The 26275-nt window shown below is 43.2% G+C and overlaps 1 protein-coding gene across 2 annotated transcripts; it reads right to left on the reverse strand.

Moving 5' to 3' along the window:
* Window positions 1-1028: 1028 nt before the first annotated feature.
* Window positions 1029-24838, reverse strand: TWSG1 (twisted gastrulation BMP signaling modulator 1). Of its 2 annotated transcripts, none has more exons than XM_030943342.1 (5): window positions 24648-24838; window positions 22478-22643; window positions 15383-15482; window positions 11546-11812; window positions 1029-3564 (listed from the first exon to the last, which is right to left on the reverse strand). In XM_030943342.1, exons 2-5 carry the CDS (start codon window positions 22598-22600, stop codon window positions 3383-3385), a joined length of 672 nt encoding a protein of 223 aa, XP_030799202.1. In that variant the 5' UTR covers window positions 22601-22643; window positions 24648-24838; the 3' UTR covers window positions 1029-3382. The 2 variants fall into 2 exon arrangements, with proteins under 2 accessions (XP_030799202.1, XP_030799201.1); XM_030943341.1 differs by having other exon boundaries at window positions 22478-22605; window positions 24648-24799.
* Window positions 24839-26275: the final 1437 nt, after the last annotated feature.

Below are 26275 nucleotides of genomic sequence, written 5' to 3' on the forward strand. Positions count from 1 at the left end.
AGCATGGTCTGTCCTCTTCTCATTAAACTCCTCCCGGGCTACGAGTCTCCAGGCTTTCCCCATGAAGGTGGAAGTGCCAGCCATGGGACAGGGCACCGTGGGTCACAGGGCTGGAGAGACCACAGTGTATCTGTGTGGGGTGGGTCTGTGTGTCACCGTGCCATTGCCAGCAAACTTCAAGTCACTCCAGCCAGCAGGATGAGGGGCTTGGAGCCAGCTATCACAATAGCCATAATTTTGGGAGGGACACTGGAGTGACCATAGATATATCATTAAAGATGCAACAGGCGTTCTTATATTTATTTTTTTGGAATTAGATGTGAAATACATTAAGCATACTAAAAGAAAGCTAAGAACCTTATGGAATGACAGGAAAGCAATGTCACATTATGACCTTTGTACTCAAGTGTCTGTAAGGAAAAACAAACTTCAAAAACCGGAACAAAAACCCAAACCCCAAAGCAACTAAAAAAAACTTTTTACTTTTAAAGAAAGAATAACAAAAGGCCCTCCACCCCTTTTCAGTCAGACCCCCAACACACTAGGGCATCTGGCCACAAGAAATTTGTATAATTTCTTACTATATGAATTCCCTCTTTGCTTCCCTTTACATTCAATTATTTACAATTCTGTCCCAAAGGACAGTGGTAAAAGTGGCCAATGCTTTACCTGGAGAACATTCCTAACTAAAAGAAGTTTTAAAAACATGTTCTTATGTAGGTGATGGTTTGCTGGTTATCCAGACATAGGGTGAAATAAGAGACCCCAAAATAAATGGTGATTTTTTCCTGCAAAATTAATAAGACTAAATAAACAACTTTCTAAAATGGTTAGGTTTTTCAGAAAGAACATTCTGAGTATTTATCATTTATGGACAGAAAAATACTTCAAAGTAACACTTTTAGGTATGGAAAAAAACTGCTGGAAAGGTAATTCTCAGTATTATTCTATCCATTTAGATCAGTAACTTTTGTAATATGCTTCCTGGTAATGTTTCCCTGAGAAACTCTTGAGAAAGAACACATGAGAACCAGTAATGTCTTTTTATTAAAATACCTCTTAAAAGCACTCATCATCATAAAATACACTGGGTGTTGCTGCATGACATTTGTGTACACACACCACTTTCAGCAAACTCTAGACAGCATCAGGAATTACAAAAAGTAAGGCAAGCCCCAGAAGGTGTGCACTACCTTCTCTCAGGCCACTACAGAGAACTGTGTTTACATTTTTATGCCATTCCCCCCAGCATTTCCTGGGACACCTGTTAGGTCGCTCCCCCATCCCTCCCGCCCCCACTTGATTTGACCTCACAGCAAAATTCTGAGGATGTAAGTGGAGACAGTGTCACAGATCCATGGGGCAGCAGGTGCCTGACCAGAAACATCAGCCCTCTTCCTCCCCCAAGAGGATTCTGAGCTACCCTCATCTTTCCAATAATTTAAGACTGCAAAAATCCGAAGCATGCTAATGACCCCCTGCTTGCTTGATTGCTACATGTCTCCTGTCTGGGTCAGGAACACGGATGCATCACCCTCCAGCTACAAACAGTCACAGTTACTCTTAACATATTCTGCCTCTCCATTCATTTTAAGAAAAAAATATAGCAGAAAAAAATATAACATGAATTGTAAAAGTATAGGAAGAACAACTCCTCCATTATAAGCTGTTTTTCTATTTTTGTCTATGATCTTTTATCACTTAACTGTAACTTTAAAGTATGAAGACATTCCATAATCCACTAGTTCAAAACAATAACATTCATCTTTCAAGTACATCTTTATAGCTGAAAAAGACACTGAAGAAAGTAACATTATTTAACGAGAGTAGATTTTTCTTTTATTATTATCATCATCATTATTATTATTATTCCATCCTATTGAAAGAACTGTATCATGAAAAAAAATTGAAAAAAACATTCAGGAAAATTTTTCAACAAAATAAATGTAATATGACTGCTTTCATGTGTACATGGTACAGATAGACAGGTGTAACTAGAAAACAGTTTAATCCCTCTAGCTGAGGTTAATGAGAGAAAAATGAATAGTCAATAGTTCCTTTTTGTGTTTGCATATGCATATATGCATAAAAAATTGAAGGAGTTAAAACCTACATTATTATAAATACAAAAAGCTGATCATTAACTACTCATACCCTTTATTCTTGTACTTAGTACCATTATCAGTGGACACCTTAAATCGGTCATAGTAACTGCTATGTAACTGTCAACATATAAAAACTCTTACTTAGAAAAATGCACAATGTTCTATAATCAGAGCACTTTAACTTTGCCTTTGCAGACACATATTCCCTTCTTCACTGACAAAAATTTGTGGGGAAAAGAAGAAGAAATTAATTAATAATAAAAATGTTTTGGAATAAATATTCACAGGAAATTACTAAATGGGAACATTCTTGCTGCCAGCTGCCCAGCTGGTAGACCTGTACCACTTGCTTGTTCCTGTCATTTCATTCTTTATTCTTTTAGTCATTAAATCCATCATAGCCTTTCATGTTTCCTTTACTGGACTAAATGTTCAGGGTGTAACAGCCCTAGAGAACAGTGCAACCGGTGGGAAATGCAATGGCACTTACCAGCTTTATTTTGGGATCTAAGAGAAGACTGAAAAGATTAATTTGTGTAACACATAAATTATGCATCATAGGCCCCAATGAAAAGAGAGCAGGGCACATCAAACTTGGAGGAAAAGTATCCCACACATGGTGTTTTGCTGGGCAGCCCTTCTAAGAAGTTAGGATTTTATCCATGACAGCCCATTCTTTGAACTTGAAGAGAAAGCACGAATTTTAATTTTCCTCCAAATATCACTTCCACAATAAAAGCTAACCTTAAAAACTGGAAGGTAATAAAGTTAAAAAACAAAACCAGAAACCCAATCCCAAAAAACCCAGCCCCTAAACAACATCCACCCTCCCTCCAACCTAGCAGCCATTTATTTATTTGTTGAATTTAGATAATGAAAGTCTCATCACCGTATTCTAAAAGTTTCCCTACTCTAAACTACAAGATAGAGTACTATGTTCTGAAAACCAGTATAGACAATACTTTCAAATCAAAGGAAAACAATCAGAACAGTAATGATGAGCATGACTGTACCATTTGAGCAGAAACAGAGAAAAACAAGTTTAAAACATAGTGTTTAAACATTTACTAGTTAGCCTTGCTTATATGAATTAAAAAAAAAGAAAACAAAGAAAAAAAAGGAAAAAGTTCTCTGATTTTATACATCCTCTTTTCAACCAGGTACATTTAATTGCAACCAGCAGGCACTCCACCAAAATGCAGAATTTGCAATCCCAGTCTCTTTAACTGAGAGAGATTACTTTGGCCTCAGTATTGCTATATTCCAATTTCCCTGCTTCAGAACATGCAGTTCATACATTTGACAGTTTTACTGCCATAGTCGATGCATTCTGGCCCAATGCACTCACAGCAGGCGTTGTGAAACCATCGGTATTTGGAAGCTCCCATGGACTCGCAAGAGATCTTGCACTGATGTATTGACATGCAGTCATCAAAGTACACCACAGTACACATGTGTTCTAAACCAAGAGGGAAAAAAAATTGGTTTAAAAGGTCTTAAAGTGTATTTTTAAAGGTTAGTTAGGAATTAGTTAAATGAGCAGCTGTAGAAGTATGATTGCAAACCGACAGGACTGTGAGGTATAAGGAAAAAAAGGTGACAGTAAAAGAACAGAGGCAAGGCAGAGACAAGGTAAAATCTATCAGCTTCAAATTTTCAGCATCTACAACTCAACCTGTTGTCTGATCTCCTGGATTAATTTATTTCTATATTCACAGGCAAGAATGTTTTTAAGTTTTTTCCCCCAGTTACAAGAGTGTAAGGATGAGCTATGCCAAAATTGCAAGCAGGAATGTGTCCTCTGAAGGTAATATGCTACCACAAAACACTTCAGGTTTAGAGAAGTTATTTTAAAAAACCATCAAAACCCACTTATTTGGATGTAAATGTTTCTTTCACCCCCACCCCCACCCCAAACTCCACAATGATCTTTAGCCAGAAAAAATCACGGACCTAAAGAATCCTTTTTTCATCAGCATGAAACTGCACACCTTTTTCTCCCTTTTTTTTTTAGCAACACCACCAGCTTTACTACTAATCTTAAGAAACCCCTTCTGCCTAAGTGTTGACTTTGTGCTTCTAACACCCATGCAATTACTTGAAATGCTAAGAAGTTTGGTGCTGCAACATCAAAATGGAGCTAAGGCATTCACCACAACTATAAATAAAACCATTCCCCCTTCAGTCCACTGTCACCATCACATTTTCTGAAAAATCCCCTTGCCCAAGATTCTTCACCTGGGAAGATGAGAAGCCTCAGAGAAAAAGGAAAATAATGTGATCTCATTTGCTTCTCCTGTTTTTTGCTCCTTTGGAATGTGGTTTGGAGATGGTTTATCCAACAGGTGATTGTTTCGTTGGTTTCATGTGTATTGTTTTGCCTTAATGGCCAATCACGGTCAGGCTGTGTCGGGACTCTGGAAGGAGTCACCAGTTTTCATTAGTATCTTTCTAGCCTTCTGTCTGTATCCTTTCTCTATTCTTTAGTATAGTTTAGTTTAGTATTCTTTAATATAATATAGCATCATAAAATAATAAATTAGCCTTCTAAGAACATGGAGTCATATTCATAATTTCCTTCCAACAATGGAGGTCCTCAGAAAATACCACAGTCCACTTCCAATTCTTCAAGCTGGCAGATTCCACCACCTTTCTTCTGTACTGACCAGGTGATTATACCATAAAACTTTGTTCATCCTCCAAAGGACCACGATTACATAATATTTACCCAGACCATAACTTGGCAGACTCTGGGGAGAGCACAACTGGCAGCTGTCTGCAAACAGGAATGTCTCCCTCACGCAGATTAGACCAGCTTGTGAGCAGGAGATGTCAAAGGGCTTTCTAGCCTATTACTACTCATGGTGCACCTGGGAGAAACCCACTGATTTACATTCCAATGTGGATTAGAAAAATGTAATCCAAACTTAAATAGTAAATCAAGACAGTGGGTTTGGTTTGGTTTTTTTTAATGACTGATTTTCATCACTGTCAAATTATTATGCTACTACCAAAACAGCTGCAAGAAGGTCAGAGGATGTGCTGCCAGCCCACTGAGAGCAACAGAGTATTCACTGCCTTGGTCAGGCTCCAAACTGATGTATATGCCTTGCAGACACCAGATACAATGCAACAGGCAATAGGGATCTTGGGTAGGAGAGGCAGACCCAGAGCTGAAGCAGTTTCTGCTCCCAGAAAAGCTGTGCTGCAGTTGTCAAAAAAATCTTGCAGTATCTGAAGTGCTGCTGGAAACATCAACAAAGTCCACTGTGGCTGTGTAAGTCCTGTCCCATTCTTGGCATTCTGTTTCTATAAGCCTTAATAATATATCCTGAGGCAAAGCAACCAGAGGAATAGAGTTCTCAGAGAACAAAATCTCTACCTGAAAACAACCAACATATCTACAGCTTCAGTAAGGATGTTTGATTCACAGAGAGGAAGAGGAAAGAGCTGAACAGAAGTATGGTAGCATGTGCAGAGCGATAGGTGTACACCTAAAGTGCTCAGCCAAAGCTGAAAAGTAGTAGGGAGGTGCAGCCACCACAACCTCAAAGGCAAGAAGGCAGAGGCCAGACGGAGCTCCAACTTCTGTGGGGAGTGCACAAGGACTTGGCAGCATTTCATCACCAGTGATAAAAAGTTCAGATTGCCATGGTCCCAAGAAGAAGCACACACCTAGAAGTCCCAGATAGCCCCAGGTATCTATTCCCTTCACTCCTCACAGGAAGTTTTTAGTGGAAGGGTAGGGATGAGAAAGCAGGAGCAAGTCTCCAGACAGTATCCTCATTCCCATCAGTCATCCAAGTCAGTGCTGGGGCTCAAGCACAAGAATCTTACAGAAGCCTCTGTTGCACATTACTCATACTCTTTATATCCTTTTGCTTAATCTCTATTCAGTCCTTTGATTAGTTTTCAGTAGTTTTCTACTGAAGTGTTACTACATTAAGTTTGACCTTAAATTCCATAGTCTTAGAAGGTGTCAGCTAGAGGCACAGAGCCTCTCCCTTGAAACAGGCAATCCTGGCTAATCTCGAAAGATTTCTTCCTGCAAAATCACCTTTTGGGATGCCATCTCCAGCTGACTGACTTAGTCTCTGGATAAGCCTGAGAAGGCAAAATGATTCATGGCTATCTCCAAATTGGAATGAAACAGCTCTTCAAAGGAAGCAACCATCCAAGGGGTTGCCAGAATGCTCACTATCTGTTGATCATGACACTCCAACTTGCAACACACAAAGGGAAGCCTAAGGTAGGTCAGGGAAGTTGTCATGAAAGCTGTGCACACTCTGAGGTGTGCTAACTTCTCCCAGCACTTACAGACTGTCTCCACACCAGAGAATGTCCAGTCCCTTCTGTGTAAGGAGACATCTGTGCCCACCTTCATGCTAACCTCATCTCTGACAGCCTCAGCAGTGTTAGTACTGCTTCACAAGTCCTGGTGAAGGCTATCAGCTAATGCCTGCAGAAATGAAATAAACTTCCTAGGGAAGGAGAGCCTGTGATTTCTAGGATGTAAAGACTGATGCCACTGAATAGGGAGACATCTCTCTGGATAAGGGAGGCCAGAGGAGAAGCAGCACCTGGCCTATAACTCTGGAAAACTAGGTGGCATCAGTCAGCTCCTGTGAGACTGCAGACTGGTCTCCTAAATCACATTCCCAGGACCAAAGCCAAAATTCAACTTTATTATGGTGGCAGTGACAGCCAAGGACATTAATCTTGACTGAGTGGAGAGTAGAGAAGAAAGTTTATTTGCACCTGCACACAAGTCAAGGGGATTAGGTTCTTGAGGACAAGCACAAAAATGCTGCAAAAGGGAGAGAGCAGACTGCATGTGGCAGGCCAGAGCCAGCAGTAGATCCATCTGGTCCCAAGCACCTCTTGTAAGCAGCTGAAGGATGTGCTCCATGTATATGCTACCAAATTGTTTCTGATGCCTTGTTCACTGAAAGACCTGCCAGGTCTGAACAAGTCAGATTGTCCAGGGAGCAATTTGTTTATCATAGGGCACTCATGATCCCCTCCTCTGCAATGCCTCTGTGCTCATGTGGAGGCTGAATTACTGAAAGCAGGAGTTCCTCCCCTCAAGCACTAAATCCTGCTCTATAGACTGCAAAAAGAGAGCTACACAGGGGAAAAAAATACATACCTACAGGCTCAGCTGGGACCTGGGAGAGTACTTAAACTCTTTCACAAAGCTAATTACCGAGTCATCACTTGGGTCCCTCAGTATAGATAAAAACAATATTACTTAGTGCAGTAACAGCTTTCTCATTTGCATTTTGCCAATTTTCACACCCTAAGGATGACAGACTGCAGATGCAGGGAGGGAGAAGGATGCAGCAGTAAACTTTTTTTCCTGGAACACTAATTTCTCACCTTTTCCCCCCTCACACTTCATACTCAGTGAAGGTTGTGTAGGAGAGACAATAATCAAGTCTAAATTAAAAGTGAACAGAAGAAACTACTAGGCTTTGCTATAAAACTATCAGCATTGGTGTAATATAGAAAAATTTAGCAACTCAGAGAACCTTCCCAGTTGATGATAATTTGCTGTACGGGATCTTTGAAGTTATATGTGTTGTGTAACTTCAGTTGTCTGCTGGCCACTTTATTGGTAGTTCTAAAAGTTCTTTAAAAAGGTAACTGTCCATCCAGCAGTCATACCATTTTGTCATAGAACAGCCTGGGTTGGAAGGGACCTTAAAGATCATCTTAAAGTTCCAACCCCACTGCTGTTGGCAGGGATACACCTTCCACTAGGAAAAACACTAGTCTAGTGCAGTAGTGAGAAGAGGGGAAAACAAGAGCAAGGAGACTAACCTGCAACTGCTTATGCACAATCCATTTACATAATCTACTACTTCTGGACAAGTCAATTTTATGTCAATCAATTTATAAAAAGAAACATTTAAAAAAAAATCTTCCTGGACTACCTACAGAGGTAGATGTCTCCTCACTGGAATTGTAACTCTCCTCTCCCTGTTGCACTGGAGAGGAGCAGAATTGCAGACCAGACACCATCCCCTGTGTCACCGAGCAATGTAAGTCAGAAACCCTTAACTACAGCACAGATTTTGTTTTATCAATTGCCAAAAAATTATCTAGTTCCCCTCTCCCTCTCGCCAACATCCTGTCATCATCTGAAACAACTAAGCTTATTGAAATCTCTGAGTTTAAATCACAGTTCAGAGCTCTGAGGGTATCAGCTAGAAGTACAGCAAAGAGAATGAAGTACAAATGTAGCTCCAGATTAGTAACCATCGCAATTCTCTCTGAAGTAGAGGCTCAAGTGCCAGAAACAACTGATACAAAGAGCTCCAGCAGCTCCAGCAGCGCGCGCATAACTTTGGCAGCTAAAACATTACAAGTCAGTTCACAGGAGGAAAGGGAAGACACTCATTAGGAAAATAACAGGGAAGTTCAAGGTCTGGTGGCTGGGTTCAGAGTAGGCTGGGGTGAGAAAGGAATTCTTTATATCCCACCGCACCCCACCTCCTCCCGGATCCACAGCCGCCCTCCCTGGTGGTGGCTCCACGCCACTCAGGCACAAAGCTCGTGGTTCCTGTGGCTGGTGCTGCTTTTCATGGCACTCACCCAGAACTGCATCAAGCAAGTCTGGCACCCTGGGCCAGCTTAATGGTGATCCCTGCAAGAACGTGCCGGAAAGCTGAAATCAGAGCTGTGTTACACTACGTGACAAGGGGTATCTGTAAGCAGAGCCTTTCCAAATTTTGGAATGCATTCCAGAAGACAGCACAGAGACCACTGTCCCCCTACAAAATCTACCTCTCATTAGCCCCTCTCCCTTAAGAGGCCATGCCATTGGCTGCTGCCAGCACACCATGTTGGAGGGAAGCATGCAAGGAGGCACAGAAGAACCACAAAATGGAGGAGGCACAGCACTGTAAAGGAAACATAAAGCCTCTGTGTTCCTGCTCACAGGAATATTCTTTCAAATCCCTGATTGTCACAGCCTCAAAGACAACTGCTTAGCAAGTCACCTTAAGGGTATCTCCGTTTGCAAGACCTGCCCTCAAGCCTAGCAGCATTTCTGGGGAGAAGGAAAGGGTAAAGACTTGATCTGTTTCTCCCACTGCAGGCTAAGCTTGTGTTTACTGCCACTGAGCACACATATACACCTTTACAAACCCTCCCTCTCTTTCAGTGGCTCTAACACTTGCCAGTTTGTTAAAGCAGTGACCTGATTGTGTGACTGAACTCTGCATGGGCAGAAGCCATCAGGCTCCAGGAGCTCCCTCAGCGGCCTCACTGTGCCCATGCTCACAAGGCTCTTCAGTCCTGACCTACTGCCTGCCCCTCCACCTTTAGATTATGGCTTCCCCAACGAACTCAGCAAAACAGTATTAGAAACAATGCTACCCCATGGCTCACACAACATCCAACACTGTTGGATGTCCAGCTGTCCTTCTTCCCCCATAATAAACATTAACTGACTGAGGCCAGATGCTAATTTTTCTTTCCATCTCTTCCGTTCTCAGTGCTCAAATCTTCAGTGTTTTTATAAATAAAATTTAATATGACTTTTGAGAAAGCAGAGCACTGCAAAGTTATCTACACTGTGACCAAGAAAAGAGACCCTTCAGCAGGCTTACGTATTTAGATACTTAAAAGTATGGGAATAGGATGTGGAAAGTAATCCTCTATCTTTTCCAGTTCTTCACTGGTCACTAAGATGGAGAAGGCACAGCAAATGATTACAAGAACAGGCTCTGACATTTATTTCTGTTTTAAGTGTCTGCTGGGGCCTGAAAGCCAGTGGCATTTGGTAACTATTTCCAAATATAACTGTTGTTTTTGGACTGTCATCATTCCAGTAAGAGCTCTCTCAGCCTAATCTCTAATATGTTCCTAGCAAAAGAAATGAAGGGGACTTTTGACTAAGAAAAAATGGCAGTTTTATGTATTTGTCTGTGTTGTTGAACTCAAAACTGCTCCACACCCTTGAGATGCAATTCAAATTCTAAATTTAATCCAAAACTATCATTCGCCCATCCTGTTGGTACAGTAGTAAAGGACTGTCAGGGAACAGCCATCTGGATTGCAGTACCTAAGTACAGTGGGATATATTCAAGGCTGTACTAAACATAATTTTTTCTCCCTGAGTTTAATTTATAATTGTAAGTACTGTAGTCTTTGTACACAGGGCTTTTTGTGGCTTTCCATTTTACATGACTTTGTACATTATTCTCATAATGCCAAGCAAGCATTTTAATAACATCAAAGACATATGAATGAGATGCTTTCTGCCCATCTGGTTTCCTAGTTCTGGAATTAATTTATTTTTCTAATGTGCCTTAGCCAAAGGAAATTAGAAAAGTTGCCATTATGGTTCCATTTAATCAGCAGCAGTCCTACTCAGAAACACAACTAGGTCACTGGTTCACACTGGTATGGAAAAGCAGCATGTCCATCAATTAGGGTATCTTTTATTGATAAGATAAAAGGGCCATCACAACAGCAACATATGGGTTACGAATATTTAAAGTGTACGTTGGGAAGGAAGCAAAACATTAATTGCACTAATAAATCAGATGCTCTTTTTCCCCTATTAAGCAGCAGTTCCACTATGAACTGTTTATGAGATTCTTTAAAGTCTGACGTAATGATTTGCAGGGAAAAGTGTTTCAGGTTTAGTATGGAAACCAAGAAACAGACAGTGTTTTTTTTATATCACTGTCAACACCAACTCAAAGTTCTCATCTTTCTCCCACCCAGCCACAGCAAACAGTATCCTGAAGTCTGTCCTCTAAATGGAAGGAAATAATATAAAAAACTTAATATGAAATAGGAGGAATGAATCTCTAAGTTGAACCCCTACCACCAAGTTACTTATTTTGAAGACAGTCTGTCACATATCCTTCCTTCATCAATGCTTCTAATCTTGCTTAGGTTTACTATTAATCCTGGATTTCATACAAAACATCCCTCTAAAGATTTCAAGTTATGCCAGCTCAGATGAAATAAATAAACAACTGTTCCAGATACAAGAGCTTATGGCATATCTTAAGCCATGTTTCAGTTGTCTACTTCTGCACCTATGTGTAATTTGGATTCAGTTTCTGGTCTGTCCTGTCTCCTAAGATACAGGTAACAGTTTCTAGGTCAGAGAACACTCCGTGCCAGTGCACATGAAACAACATGAACAAACTGCCTCACGCCACAGGAGTAATTCTAGAGATAAACTCATGTGGTTCATTGTCTCCTAAGAACCTCAGTCATTTTAAAACCATCTTCCATGTTCCTCAACATCTTTGCCTTACTCCTTCTGTTATGTCATGCCCAAAATTAGGCTGAACCTTTCACACATTCTTATGGGAAAAGAAGAAGCAAGTATAGAGAAGAGTAGGACATGCACTGAGAAGGCTCCTGAAAGAGACAAGAGGAGATGCTAGGGATTTAGACACTACGCTCATTACCTTTGTCACTGGAGTAAGGTGTGTGGACATTGTTGTTTGGAACAGAGACGTTCTGATGCTGTGGCTGGTTCACTGTTTCTAAAAAGGAGACGAGGTTCTCATGGTGTGACAGTTCTTCTGCCACAGGGAAGGAAACAATATTCCAATTCAGCTGAGTATCCCCTTCTGTCAGTGCCCGGAAAAGGGAAGGAATTGGTTCATGCAACTCCTCAACAGTGCTCTTGGATGTTGGAGGTGTGTCACTGTAATTGCGAGGATTGCACATACCTGCAGAGGAAACAAACAGTAAATCACACAGAACTCCCCGAAGTCTTCTTGAAACAGGTAGGAATGTTTGGAGAACTAAAATTGCTTCTTTTTTTGCTGAACAGAACAGAACTCTTTCGTATCTATCCTACTCTCAGCCCAATAGCAGAAGTGCTATCAAATACAGCAGGACAAGTTTTCCATAACAGCAGGTTTTGGATTGTTCAGACTTCTACAAAACACACCTGTGACTTGTGGAAAGAAAAACCTCATCTAAACAGCACTTTTCTTCCCTGTCAGCGTTACAGCTTAGAAAATGGAGGGTTCAGTGGAAGGTTTGATTTCCCTGGGAGAAGAGATTATACAAAGCACATATAATCAATAGGAGCATAAACCTGGAATGCAAGGTTAGGACTGAAGAAAGGGACTATCTTAACGAATCTGAGGTATGTGAAACTTTTGATCACAATTCAAGTATTCCATCTCATCTGCTGCAGCAGTGCACTAGATCTTTTTAGTCATCTGTCAGAGATACAAAGATCACTATCAGGACAGAGCATGAGTCTGAATTACTTTACTTGTGTAGAGACAGCCAAGATGAACCTCATTTTGCTACTTAGCTGGAGGGGCCACAACAGGCAAAATACTCATTTCTAGGTTACCTCTTCCTTATTTTTCAATATCTTCTGCAGTATCTTTTTTGAAACCTTGTAATCTTTTTTCACTTTGCAAATTCCTACAAAATGTTTTTGTGATATGCAATGCCAGTTCCAGTTTTTTGTTAACCATTTAAACACTAATATTTATTACTGGCAATTAAACTGAAGGGTATTTCAATTTAAGTCCAATCAGTGGAAACTACCAAGATTAAAAAGAAAATTTGTATCTGCATAGGTATTTTAAACTCAGGAGTGATAAAACACTGTTAGAAGTCACCTGTCAACAGACAGGCAAATCCATTTTCCTCATGTGCATCTGGATATAATTTTGGGTAATTTCACAGACACAGGTTTAGACAGCTACAGCTGCAAAGCTCACCAATTCCTGAAGTATTAAAGTCTTATGAGACATGAATGTTTAAAGTCTACCTGCCTCATACAACCAGAGAAGTATCTCCTGCCCCACAGATCCACTAGGGCTCTGGCTTCACAAATAATTGTGTTTAACTAGAGCCTTATACAAACCCATAATCTTCTCAACCTAAGTAGATGGATTACCACAGTGAACAAAGCAGAGGGAAGTTTGTCAACGGTGATTAGCATGAGATCCAGCAAATCTTAAGCAAGTGGTTAGCATTACCAGCATTTGGTAATAGGAACGCTCCACGACAGTCTGCTCCTATTAAAAGGTGAGCCAAGTACAGAGTAGGAAAAAAAATAAGCCTCTTTTCCAAACAACACCAAGTCATAATAAAATATAATTCCACTTACACAAACACCCTACTGTACATGATTGTTTTCCTGCTCCTCTCAATTAGGTTTGTTCTTTGCAGACCTTTCTAGACTCACTGCTTTAATAAAAAATTTCTATCCCTTCCTTACCACCCTTTAATAAGCACTAATACTAACAATGCTTTAACAAGCACTGTATTAACCATACAATTGCAAGAGAGGATGACCACCTGAAAATCAGTTAGGAAGATATCAAACCAGGAAAGAGTTTTGTACAGATATATCAAGGGATGTATGCTTTAGTTGATGTCATTGTATTAATGACATCATTAAAAATTTCACTGATAAAAATGACACACAAGGGAAAAAAAATAACATCAAGATTGTTTACCAAAATCCTGCAGAATCTATACAAGTTTGTGTGCATATCAATGAGTATTACCTTAAGATGGTACCAAAAAATCATTGCTTATAGTTTAATGGGTAAGTGCTCATCCACAAAGATCCTTCACTCTTACTGTTTTTAAAAGCATTTGAATTATAATAATATTTTAATATAGTATATATTGGTTAAAAAGAAAATTGGTTAAAAGGTTAAAAAGAAAATTTAAAAAAGTTTAACTAATGAGCAACCTGTAAGGATCAAACATGTCTACACTACCACTTTGGAGTGGATGAGAAGATGCAGAAATGGGCTATTAAAATTATGGAAGCAGATAAACCTTTACACAAGGGACTAGAAGAGCTTAACTCAAAGGGAATGGGGGACTTGGTGCTGTTTTCAGTCCTCCAGCATGTTTTTCCCTGTCAGAGAAGGGAGAGAACCTACACAAAACATGGGGGTATTAACTGAGCACTAGTACAGTTAGTGGGGGAGGATAGGAGGTAATTCCTGTCCTTGAGGCAGACATGACCTTAAAGACACAACAATCTATCTGCTTTTACATTAGACATGAGCAGCTTATAAAGAAACTTAAAATATCAGCTCAGGCATCAGCAAAGAACTCTGTCTAGGGAGTCAGGTATGGCATGTATTCCCGTTTCCTTATTTGAATAAGGCTACAGCAAGGATGATCCTACACTGAAGAGAAGAAGAATAGGACCATGCCATAGAATCCAAAAGGCCTGAGGCACACAAAGAACCATCAGGAGAAATTTTAGTTTACTCAGTACTGGGAAACTGGGCCTGAAACCTTGTTAGCTCCTCTCCAGAAAAACACTATGGGAAAGAGCCGCAGAACAGTGAGTCACCTGCAGATTTATGAAAAGAAGCTCGTGTGGGGACTTCACAATCCCAAGAGGTAGGTCCTTCTTCTCCCTAGAGATCAGTACTCTATGCCTTGCTTTCTACAGCAGATAATGGTTCTAAATTAGGGAAATAACTTGCACTGAAAATGGGAATTTTGACACTAATGACCTTCATGAATTCAGAGAAAACTGACCTAGAAAAGCTGAGAGCAGGTACAACACTCAAGATGCATCGCTTTCATTGAAGCCAGGATTTTGGATGGCAGCACAGGGAGATTTACAACAACCATAGGAAGATGAATGTTACATATAAAACAAGAAACAGAACTAGAATGCAACCTTCTCAAGCTGGGACAGCACTCACTTGCAAAGATTTGGGCACTCTGAACACCACCTGTCAGCAGCAATGTGTTCTTTTTAAGATAGTCATGTAGTCCTACAGTAAAACTTTGTCTGCTTCTTTCTCACCCTTCACAAAGAGCTATTTTTGTAAATAAAAGAACAGTGGAAACACTGGGCCATGCATATTTACTAGTAGTCCCAACTCAATCCTAAAGGTGTCCCAGTGCTGTACCTGTCAATGCACCCTTTATAGGTAGAAACCTTCAGAAATACAGAAACAGAAACAGCATCCAACCCCACTGGGGAGTTACCTCAAGATGACAATTCAAACAGGAATTTTATGTTTGAGAGACAAAATTAATAATCAGCTATGATGACATTTAACAAGCAATACCTGGACTACTGCCACCCCCAGCTCCACAGAGCAGACACAGCCCTCAGATGTTTGGGTCTCCACAGTAATTTATTCCATACTCACACTACTAAGGTGCTTAAAGCACAGATTCTGTCCCAGTGTTTTACTCCTATTTTAAGACTGTGAGCTCAGCATGTGGCAGGAGAAAGCAATGTAAAAAAAAAGCAGGAATTCTCCCCAAAAATGCAAACTTACCCACACAGTCACAGCACTCATCCCAAAGTGTGCCCAGGCAGAGCATACACTCCTTACAGCAGGAACAGTTCCCTTCCCCAGGGCGGCACTGACACAGCTCCTGGAATCAACAGACACTCATTACACCGCAGCAATCCCAGATGTAAAATAACTACACAGCAGAGTGATTTTTCCTCAAGCCACAACTCAAATTAGGGCATTAAAAAAGCTTAGTACACTAATACAGCGAGTAAACGGTGAAACAACTCCAGCCAAAAACCAATCCAAGTTTACAAAAGCATCTTTTGCAAGTTTGCTTTTTTTTTCCCTTAAAGGTGACATTCTGAAGAGAAATCTGAAGGAAGCATTTAAAAGACAAAAAATCCTATTCATGGGAAAGGTGTGTGCACTTCTGTGCACGTGCATGCCTAAATCTACAAGTTCTTTGAATGCTTTCCCATCACAACAGGAAACTTGGAGACAGATGCTTCTTTATATATAAATAGTGACCGTACATTATAATTTAACTAAAAAAGAAAGCTACTATAAGCCACATGTGCCCACTCAAGACTTGCATGATGTCTACCATCACACCTATCCCTGGACTCCAAGAGGAACTTACCCATTTAAGACATCTGACCACAGGATTTTCTGCATCTCCAAACACTTGTTACACATTGCTCTCTATTTGCAACATTAGTGACCAGATTTTCCCCCCTTCCCAGCCACCCCAGGTCTAGATGATTCATTTTTGCCATTATGAAAACAACCTTATGCTTCATCCCTCCAAACTGACACCTTGGGATACCTATGAGACTTCTAGAGCCTCTAGAAAGTGAAATGACCTATACAAGTACTTTTCTTTAACCATTAATAACCTAAAAAGATGGAAAAAGGTGTGGAAACAAAGACAAATATTTGTCCTCATACTACCTAAACCCAAAAGCTCTGGTTTAGCAGTCCTGCTGGAGACACACACTTGTGGACTCAAAGCATGGAAAAAGCTGACAGGGATGAAGAAAATCTAAAAACCAGGCGGTCTCCTTCCCTCTAACTCAAATCCATACTAGTAACTCCAGTTTGGCCAAAAGACTGCAGCTGCATGACAATAATTCACAGCCTTGAATTACATCATAGCGCAAAACACAGACTGGCCAAGAAGTCCCTTTGGTTGTCCTGTGTAAGGATTTGGTTTTGATGACGTCTGTCTAACTATCACATTACACACAACTGGGGAGAAAACAAATCCCGTTACTGGAAACACTGACCACGGGATCGTTCCACCCCCGGCTTTACTGGAAGGGCCATCGGCAAATCTGTTACACACCAGGCCAGGGGGGACACTATGCCCATCCCCTCTCTTTGATCCCATTATCCAGAGGCAGAGGAGGGACACACTGCAGGAGACGCTCATGGACAGGAGAGAAGGGCAGGAAGGAGGTTTGGTTTGAAATTCTCCTATCCTGGAGTCTCCACCCATGGTTCCACTCCAGCTGGGTCAGGGGCACCTCTCTTTACATTGGTGGCAGGCACCAATGTCACCTGCAAAATGAGGTTTCTTTCTGAAGCACCTTGGGAAAAGCTCAAATTGGGCAAAATTCCACTTTTAAAATAATTCTTTCCTTGCTATTGTTAAGAAGCACAAGGTAGGGGAGAAAGAGGCATTTTTATAACAGATGTCAGGAACAGGTTTGCAAGGCACAGCAAGGTGCAGTCTTGAACCTGATTGTGACTCCTGCTCTCTCTTTACTCTGCAAAACTGGCCACTGCAAATATCCACAGCCTGTTGGGCTGCACAGTGGCCAGCCCTCGCTCACACCAACTCACATGGGCACACAGAGGACCAAGGAGAGCCCTTCAGAGAGGGAGGCCAGAGCAAAGTCTGTACAGGGACAGGCCCCCAGAGCACAGCAAATGGAGCTGCAAGGCTCTCAGGCCCCTACTAAGGCTGAACAAGCCCTAGAATGTGCTGCAGACAAGCTACAATGTACTAATGCAGTATAAATCCACTGATCCCTTATTTTTCCATTCACTTCATCCCAGATCACAAGTCATCTTATATCCAGCAAAGAAACAAAATTCACCAGCTATTGGTTGATACATAATGCTGAGAAACGCTGTTGCCTGTAGAGTTTATTGTGACCTGTTTGCCCCACTGACTGATGGACAGCGAACCCCTGCTCCATACACATGTCTGCAATAGGCAGCCCTTGCAAGTATTGAATTTTTATTTACAGAGTGGAAAACTACTAAGATTTATTACTTTTTCATCATCAAAATTTATGAATGGCACCTATCACTGTTTCCACACAAACTGTGCTGTTTCCAAGCAAAAGATGAAAACAGGCCAATTAACAAAATATGCACATTTTTCCACCACAGGAGACACCACAAACTTAGAAAGACAACTTACATGAGTTAATGATACATTTCTAAAATATTTATCTTACCATTTGATAAACAGATTTTGTCAGCCTTTAGAATAAAAAGCCTGAATAGAACAGCTTTAAAAATAACCACGAGTTTAGCATTAAAAATATCCAATTTATTCCTCAACAGTAAAACCGGGCAAACAACTTTTACATTTTAAAGACACCAACAGGCCAGCATGTGGGAGGAGACAATTCTCACTAAACCATTAAATGTAATGCATGAATAGAAACCAGAAAGTTCACTAAACTAAAGTTGTTTTGGTTTTATGGAAGAGCATTCTTAGAGAATTAAATGTAACCTTAAATTCTGCACTTGCAACCTGTTAATAAAAAATTCTGCCTAGCATCTATATGTGTAAGCACTGACTTGGGGCCAGCACAATTACACCTACCAGTATTGTAACAAGTTTGTTTTCACAGGAAGGGCTCATGAGCTGTGCAATGTTTAAGGGTTTTTTGTCGCTGTTTGAGGGTTTTTGTTTGTTTGTTTGGTTTTTTATTATTATTTCTTTATTTTTAAGTTGGAGGGAGAGGAAGGAAGAAAGAACAACCTAATTAATTAGTCTTCTGCCACTTTGGGGCAATAACTGTAAGTTTTTCCATATATCTGTTTGCACATCCATGGTTTCCTTAACCAGTTTTGAGTCCTCCTGCCTGACTCATCCACACTGGATACCGGTAGAGGATACATCTTTTAAAAAGAATGCTTACATGAGATGTGGGTGAAAGCAAGGCAGAATAAGGAACATTCCTGGTTGATAGCTGGGGGTGGTGAGGTGTCAGTGGAAGAAAATATTACTCATCAGTCAACTTGGCAACTTCCCAAGCTGAACTACTGAAGGTGCATCAATGTATTTTGCTAGGCAAGAAATAAGCCTCACAGTTTAAAAATACAGTACTAAGTAGGGAGTAGGCATGTTTGTACAATAAAGATATTCCTGCTCCAGAGAGCAAACAAAAATTTTTAGAAGATGTTAAACATCTGAGTTTTTTCCAAAGCTTTCCTGAAATTCCAGAGACTATTTTCTTGGTGCAGGGAGAAGCAGGACCTGAAGGCATTGGGAACCTCTCTGCAAACTGGAAGGGGGAGTGAAAGAGAGCTTTTTTCCCTAGAACAGTTTAATAACAGAAAATCTCCTGGAAGTGAAGCAACCAGAACTGTTTTGTTAACCCAGCCGGGTTACGTACTGCAGCTACAATCCACACTGGAAGTAATTTTTAGATGCTGAAGCCCTGAAGTTAAGGAGTGGCATTTATTTCATACCAGAGGGCTAAAATGTCTTGGAAATCCTTTCAGGCTGACAAGTTTGTACACAGGATTAACAGGAGGCAAAAAAGACAGATGAAAAGAGATTTTAATTGGAATGATACCACACTAGCTGAGGTAGCTGCAGGTCTGTAAAGTTCAGGAGAGAAAATCTTGTTTTCTCCGCAAAACAACCTCTCTTAGAAGGCTCGTGAAACCATGCCTGAATTATAACACCATTTGTTTCCTATGCACAGCAGCAGTTTAAAGCACTGTTGCAGATAAGGCAGCAAAGCTCAGCTTCCAGCCCAACACTGACATTCCACCCGAGCCTGACTCCTGCCAGGAGCTCTGCACCTCAAGAGCCAACCTGGGACTTGCCTCAAACCCTTTTGCTATGAACAATTGTGGGAATGTCTCATCCTCAATGTTTCTGCCTTCAAGGATTTCCTCCATGTTGCAAGGGCACAATATGCCCTCCCCCCCACCCAGTGAGGGCCTTTTCATCTCCTCCACACATGGAAACATCAAAACAACCCACGGGCCAAGCCAACAGCAGATGTGCTCAATAAACACTGCAGCACATGCTCCCTGTGCACCCAGGGCTCCACCTGGAATGCACAGCAACAATGGATCACGGACTCCAGTCCCAGTCCCAGGGACATGGGAAAGAGCTACAGCCAGAGCCTTGAAGGGCCAAACTAATTGTGTGGACTCACTCTCTACACTCCCAAGTCTTGCCCACAACTCTCTCAACAGCTACAGGAAGCCACAAAGTTTCTTAGCGAAGGCTGAGCTTATGTAGAGAGATGCCTCAAGCTATTTTCTTCCAGGCCTTTGCTTATGGAAAAAGAGGAGCACCAATAAAGCTAGGGCCCAGGATGCAAAGGGAAAGCTGAATCCATGGGAGTTGTTGATCTCATGCACTGTTCTGGATCTAACAAAATAAATATTTATGTAGGGACCACCCTTAAGCAGAGGAGCTCCTAAGGAGTGGCAGTAATGACTGTACAGACTTCTAGCCATGCTGGCAAAAATATTTATGTTAACCGTATGCTTTTTGAGAAAGCAGGTCTCTTGTCCCTCTGTCTCCAGGACAGACAGCCTCCCTTTCTGCACACTGATGCAGATGACAAACACTCACCATCTGTTTGCCCCCCCACTTGTCTCTGAGTGACATTATCTGGGTTTCAAGATAGGGATTTTGCTAAACTTGAACAGTGATAAAAGTCAGTGAGGGAAAAATGTCATGTGATATTCAAGCAACTTCCCTCAACATAGTATTTTATTTAAAAGTCCAGATTCCTCCAAAAGAGTTTAGAGGGGAAAAAAAAGTGCATGGATATACTCTACTTGCATATCTATCCAGGACAGAACATGCATTTCATATGCCAGTGCAGCACTTCTGCCACAACAGCACTGAAGTTTTAAAACAAAGAAAAAAGCCAAGAAGAAAGATGACAATTGCTTTAAGTCAAAGCTTTAGGATATCTTCCTGTCCACAATCAGACTAGTCTGACCTGATCTGTTCTTCTATAAAGAATGAATACTGACTGGTAAGTCAGGCCTGTGTGCAGGAAGACAGCAGCCAGATGGTGAAAGCAAACAGTGTAATTCCCTTGCAACTGCACACAACTCACATGGCCTAGGCCACTTTAGGGTCTCAGAGAATTCCATGTGATTTTGATTTTAGGGAAATGCTTTAAAAGGGACTCCACATCACCTGTACAAAGTAAGAGAGAACACACCACAAGTCAAGCAGTTCAGTGGTTTCTCTGTATGCACAGGGCTGTGTTGCTACAGAGATGCCAACATAATCCAAGGAAAGCACAGTTGTACGAGCCATTTCCATGCACTGCTGAACCTCAGCCATTTATTGCCAGCTGAGTAAGAGTAAGGACTCTGGTAGCATTAACTCCATCCCTCCTGGGCTGTGCTCTATCCAGACTAGCTCATAAAAATAAAGTTTAAATGCTCGCTGTCTCAAGCTTGACTCGATAAGAGATGATTTCTCAAGGAGGAGATATCTGTTCTTTCACAGATGGTGGGCTCCATCAGTGGCACCAGAAAAGGAAACACATCTTCCCTGTTGTCCCCTTTGCTTACAGAGAAACTAGCAGCAGATCAACAGCTTCCAGGACTGAAATCCAGCACCTGAGCCAATAACTTTCCCCTGAATCAACAAATCTGTACCACTGGATTTACTATTTAAGTGCCACGTACATTCAACACCACAATTAGCATGTTACTTCTTACAGGTTTCAATCCTGGAGCAGATTTTAAAAAATGCAAGAGAAGGGGCTCACAAGTGCATCGGTTTGTCACAGTGCACAATGTCCAACATGCCAGCAAAACCACTGGAGTTCTGTTTGAAAAGGTAAAAATCAAAAGCCTCGTTCTTGCTCCTCTTTTTAACAACTCCACAGATTGTGGTGAGGCTGGAAGAAGCAGCAATTTCTTTTTTTTTACTTTTAAAGCAAAGGCAGTGCTGAACCCAGAAAGACGGTTCAGCCTACAGTCAGTCTTCATTCCACAGAAAGGATTTGTGAATCTGGCAAGTGTTTTATTTGTAACCCAGACAAATTTTAGACAGAAGTCAGCAAAATGAAGTAAACATGGAAATGCTTGAGGCCACTTCTGCATCTCTTTTCAGGCTGTGACCATGCATTTACAGTAAGCACACTCACATCTTACTGCCATATGATGTTCATGCTCTCTGTTATTGCCTTTCCAATCTACAAAGAGGCAGTAGGAAACAGTTGCTTTTAAAAAAGCTGCAGCTGACCACATGAAGCCTCCTTTCTCAGTCTGGAGTCAAGAAGCATGCTCTGTTTACCATGACTAAAAAAATACTTGGTAGCTACCAGAACTGCTTGTTGTTTTGCTAGAGAAGGCCCTTTTGTTCTGCTGTACACATCTCTTAACTCCTGCTCTAAGAAGAGCAACCTGCTCTCACTCTCTTTCTTTCACAGTACAGACATGCAGTGAGCCAAAAGCAGCGTCTGAATTTAACATCCATTTCCTACCAGTTCAGCTTATAAGTGTTTGGTTTGGTTTTTAGGCATCTTTTAATTCACCGTACAAACCTGATGCTATGGAGAGCATCAGGCGTCAACTCCTGACCCTCTGCTAGAGACTTAACGACCTGGACAAATTGAAAGTTAAGGGCAACATCTCAGACAGATATAGTCCTTGGCTTGAAAAAGTTTCAATTAAAAAATCCCCAAAAGCATGTCCATATAAATATGCACTTGGTATTCTCTGTCTATAAAATGGTTGTAAATCTGCACTTATATGGGTAAGAGATCAAACCAACCTCTTTACAGAGGTTGTGTTACTACTTAACATAAAATGCCAGTTATGTGTATCTTTTCAGGAGGCAGTTTCAGGGCTGTTTCCTGCCCACTGGAAAGCAGATGGAGGACGCAGGACTCGTACCTGTATCAGGCATTTGCTGACGTCGCTGGCACACAGAGCCTTGTTGCAGCCTGTTGATGATGGGATCCACAGCAGGAACAGAAGGACAGTGACTGTGGGCGCTGTGATGTACTGTGACCTCATGTTTCCTGCAGGTGAGCAATTTTCACAAGTACTTCAACCAGCACTGAAACAAGAACCAGCGACTGAAAAGGCTGTTGGAGCCCAAGTTAAATTCCATTCCATTCCCCCTTTTCCATTCCTTCAATAAATATTAATATTTTTAAAAAATGCAAACTGGGGTACTTTACAGTGAACCCAACCCCTCCTCCTCCAGCTATCTTGTTTGTACAAAGCTTTCTGCTATTGCCCCTTTGGATTAAAACTGCAATAAACTTGAGGTGAGCAATCTCAAGTTTGCAGCATCAAATATGACATCCTATGATAAAAACTGCCTTAGATGAGACAACCCACCAAAGGAGACCTAATTTTGTAAATGCCCAAAGCAGGAAGATGAGTTTTGTGTAGTATCTCCTCAGGCTAAGGTACACACAGGTCTGTAGGGCCAAGGCCACATAGGAACCTTTTACAACAAGGTAAGTTGCCCCTGTCATCTTTAATGCAGACAGGCAGCTGTTTTCACATGGACTCTTAGATGTCACACAGGCTATCAACCCAATCACAGAGTTGTTAACTTCTTTTTTAAAAATCTACAGACACCAATATTAAAAAAAAAGTACCAGACACTTTGAACAACGTAACTTTCAAAAGCCAAGCAAGTGTCTGAGGTCAACCAGAGACGACAAGCATCTGCTACATCAAACAGACAGGAACCGGGTTTGTTCAAAGCATTCCACCTTTCTCCCTTTGTGAAAACCCAGCCTGTCGGCAGGTGGTATTTGCCACAAATATATCACGATTAGCAGCGTGCCACTCAGTTTTTACTTGTGCTTTGCATGTGAGCCCGGCCAAAAGAGGACCTATTGCACCAGGCACTGTACCAATATATAATAAAAGGCAGCCCATGTTTGGGCAAGCTTACAGTGAGCCTGTATTGTTCTCCTAAGAGAGAAAGAATGCTAATGGAGCACTGGATTGCTTTCTTTTGGTATCTAGAAATGTTTTTCTGTTTTATGAACTACAAAACCCAACACCCTCAACGAACAAAAAAGTGGAAAATGAAGGCACGATCTGGACATTCAAAGTCTGTGTCCGATTAGTCCTTCTTACAATGGTTGTTAAATGCCTCCGAATCTCGCTGTGCTGGGCACGCCGCCATCTGTACCAAGTTCTGCTGGGGATACCCCCCTGCAAGACGCGGGGGCACGCACGGAGAACACGGGATCTTTTCCCCCACCGCTTTCCCTCCCTGCCATCCGGAGCCAAGGACGCTTCCTTCCAGCAGCCGCAGCCGCCGGCCCGGACCCGGAGCCGGCGGGTGCCGCATCCCGGGCGCGGGAGCCGAGCACGCTGCCTGCCGAGGGGAGCGATCCAGGCGTGCTCCCGCACGGCTCAGCGCGGGGCTGCGTTACATAAAGGGTCCCGAGCAGCGGCGCCGGGCGATGCCGTCCCCACGGACACCCCTGGGGTGCGCACCGGGGTCCGAGTGCCCCTTCCCCGGCCTCTTCCCCCCGCTCCAGTTCCGATTCACCGACCGCTGCTTTCCCAGACTTTTATCCGGCGCGGCGTCCCTCCGGAGCAGGACCCCCGCCCGCCGCCCCTCCTGTCCCGCAGCCCACCCCGGCGGCACCGGCTCATCATCGCTCCGCCGCTCCGCCGGGATCGCACCGGGGCGGAAAATTCCCCAAAAAACCCCTCCGGCCGATCGACCCGCGCCCGGCTCCCCGTCCCCGCCGCAGCTCCCAAGAGGCCCGGGCCCCAAAGATGGCACTGCCAGGGGCTGAGAGGCCGGTGACAAGAAGAGAGATGTGGAGAACACCCCCACCCCCCCCACCCCCGCTGGAGTGGCCCGGGGCAGGCGGGGCCCCGCACGGGGAGCGGGTCTCCTCCTCCTCCTCCTCCTCCTCGGGCAGGCACGCAGGCAGCGGGGCGGCCGCGCCGAGCCGCACCGAAACTTTCCTGCCACAAAGAAGCAGCCACGGCTCCGCCACCTCCTCCACCTCCACCTCCACCTCCCCAGCCACCGGCTCCATCCCTGCCGCCCCCCGCGCACTCCCCCGGCGGCGCTCACCGGGCGGCCCGGGCCGGGCACCCCGCGCTCCGCAGGCGGCTCTCGCTGCTCCGGAGGCGGCGGCGGCAGCAACCCCGCGCCTCGTCCCACTGCTCCCTCCTCGGCCGCAGGCAGCGCGGAGGCGGCGGCCTCGCATCATCGCCCCGCCTCGGGGCACCGTCAGGCGCCGGGACCCTCCCCCCGGGACCCTCCGCCCCGGCGGGCGGCGGCTGCGCGGAGCGGGGCGGGAGGAGGAGGAAGGGGCCGGTGGACGGGAGCTGCCGCCGGGCCGTGCCTAGCGGGACGGGACGGCACGGCCAGGCCACTGCCTCCGGAGGGGCTTCTTAGGGGAGGAGGAGGGAATATCCCCCCGCAAGCCGAGTGCGAAACTCGGGGTTCTGTGGGCAGGAAAGCAGCTCCGGGTCAGGAGCAGCGGGGCGCGGGGGTCTCTCCGAGTGGCCGCCACGGGGAGCAGAGGGCGCCCGGGGCAGCGCTCCCGGGTAGGAGTGAGGCGGGAGAAAAGGAACCCGGGGGCAGCGCCCCTGGAAGCGCCAGCGGGGAACGCGATGAACTTCCCCGATGGCTGAAGAGGTGCAGGTGCCCGGGGGAGGGCAGGGGCCGCCTGCATTGGGAAGGGGCCCTGGGATTCCGGACAACCTCCCCCAGGACCTCTAAAACGCGGCTTTATCCTCCCACGTGCCAAGCTCCAAGGGACCAAGGTAACAAGTTTGGTCCCTGGAAGAAAAACACAAGAGGAGCCTGGCTGGGTATCCAGAAACTGAGAGTAGCTCTCGGGCTTCCCAGGAGGCAGCTGGACCCTGGCGAGGGTAACAAGAGCCATCGCGCCAACGCGTTACTACCGTATTTCCTCTCATCCCTTCTTCCCAGCTCCCGGCACTCTGCTGAGGTAAATCCACAGGCCGGTGTCCTTAAACAACACAGGAGGTATCATCCCACCGAGGAAACTCGGGGAAAGAAAAGGAAAAAACCCAAAACAATGGCTTCAAATCAGAGAAGCCAAGAGATCATTATCTATGGGATTGAAACATTTGGAGCAATAAAACTTACTAAGAAGTTGCAGTTGTAAAAACTCTGTTGCACAGACTGGGAAATCGTTTCTCCTTAGGAAGAAGACCCAGGTTAATGCTAAGAAAAATCTGTCTTCAGATCTCCTTACAAGATACTGCCAAAATATTGTTCTTGTCTCCTGCACACCAAGTATTTTTGTCACACACTTCTTTTCTAACACAGCCAAGACTTCTACAACCCAGTTTATTATCCGTTCTTTTTGCTAGCTTCTTAATTACTGCTATCTCGTATTTCTGCCACTTCCAGTCACGTCTGTTACTTTTTACTACTCCAGCAAGTATCTGATAGAAGTAACTTGTACCCACTTACTAGTTAACACCTTGCAGCTTTATCCATTTCTCCTCATTTTTTCAAGCAGATAAAACAGATTTTAAGCAGATGAAGCAGCATTTTAAGATTTTACAGCTATGTTCAGAAGAGTATCTAACTTGGAGAAGAAATTGGCTTTTTCCTCAATAGTTTTAATTTTGAATGAGGTCAGGAAGATATCCCTGTCATAAAAGCAGGAACAACTTCTCCTTCCACAGGTACTTAACAAATTAAAAGTGAAAAAACCCCAA

This window comes from Camarhynchus parvulus, chromosome 2 (genome assembly GCF_901933205.1).
Source record: "Camarhynchus parvulus chromosome 2, STF_HiC, whole genome shotgun sequence".
Lineage (NCBI taxonomy): Eukaryota > Metazoa > Chordata > Aves > Passeriformes > Thraupidae > Camarhynchus > Camarhynchus parvulus.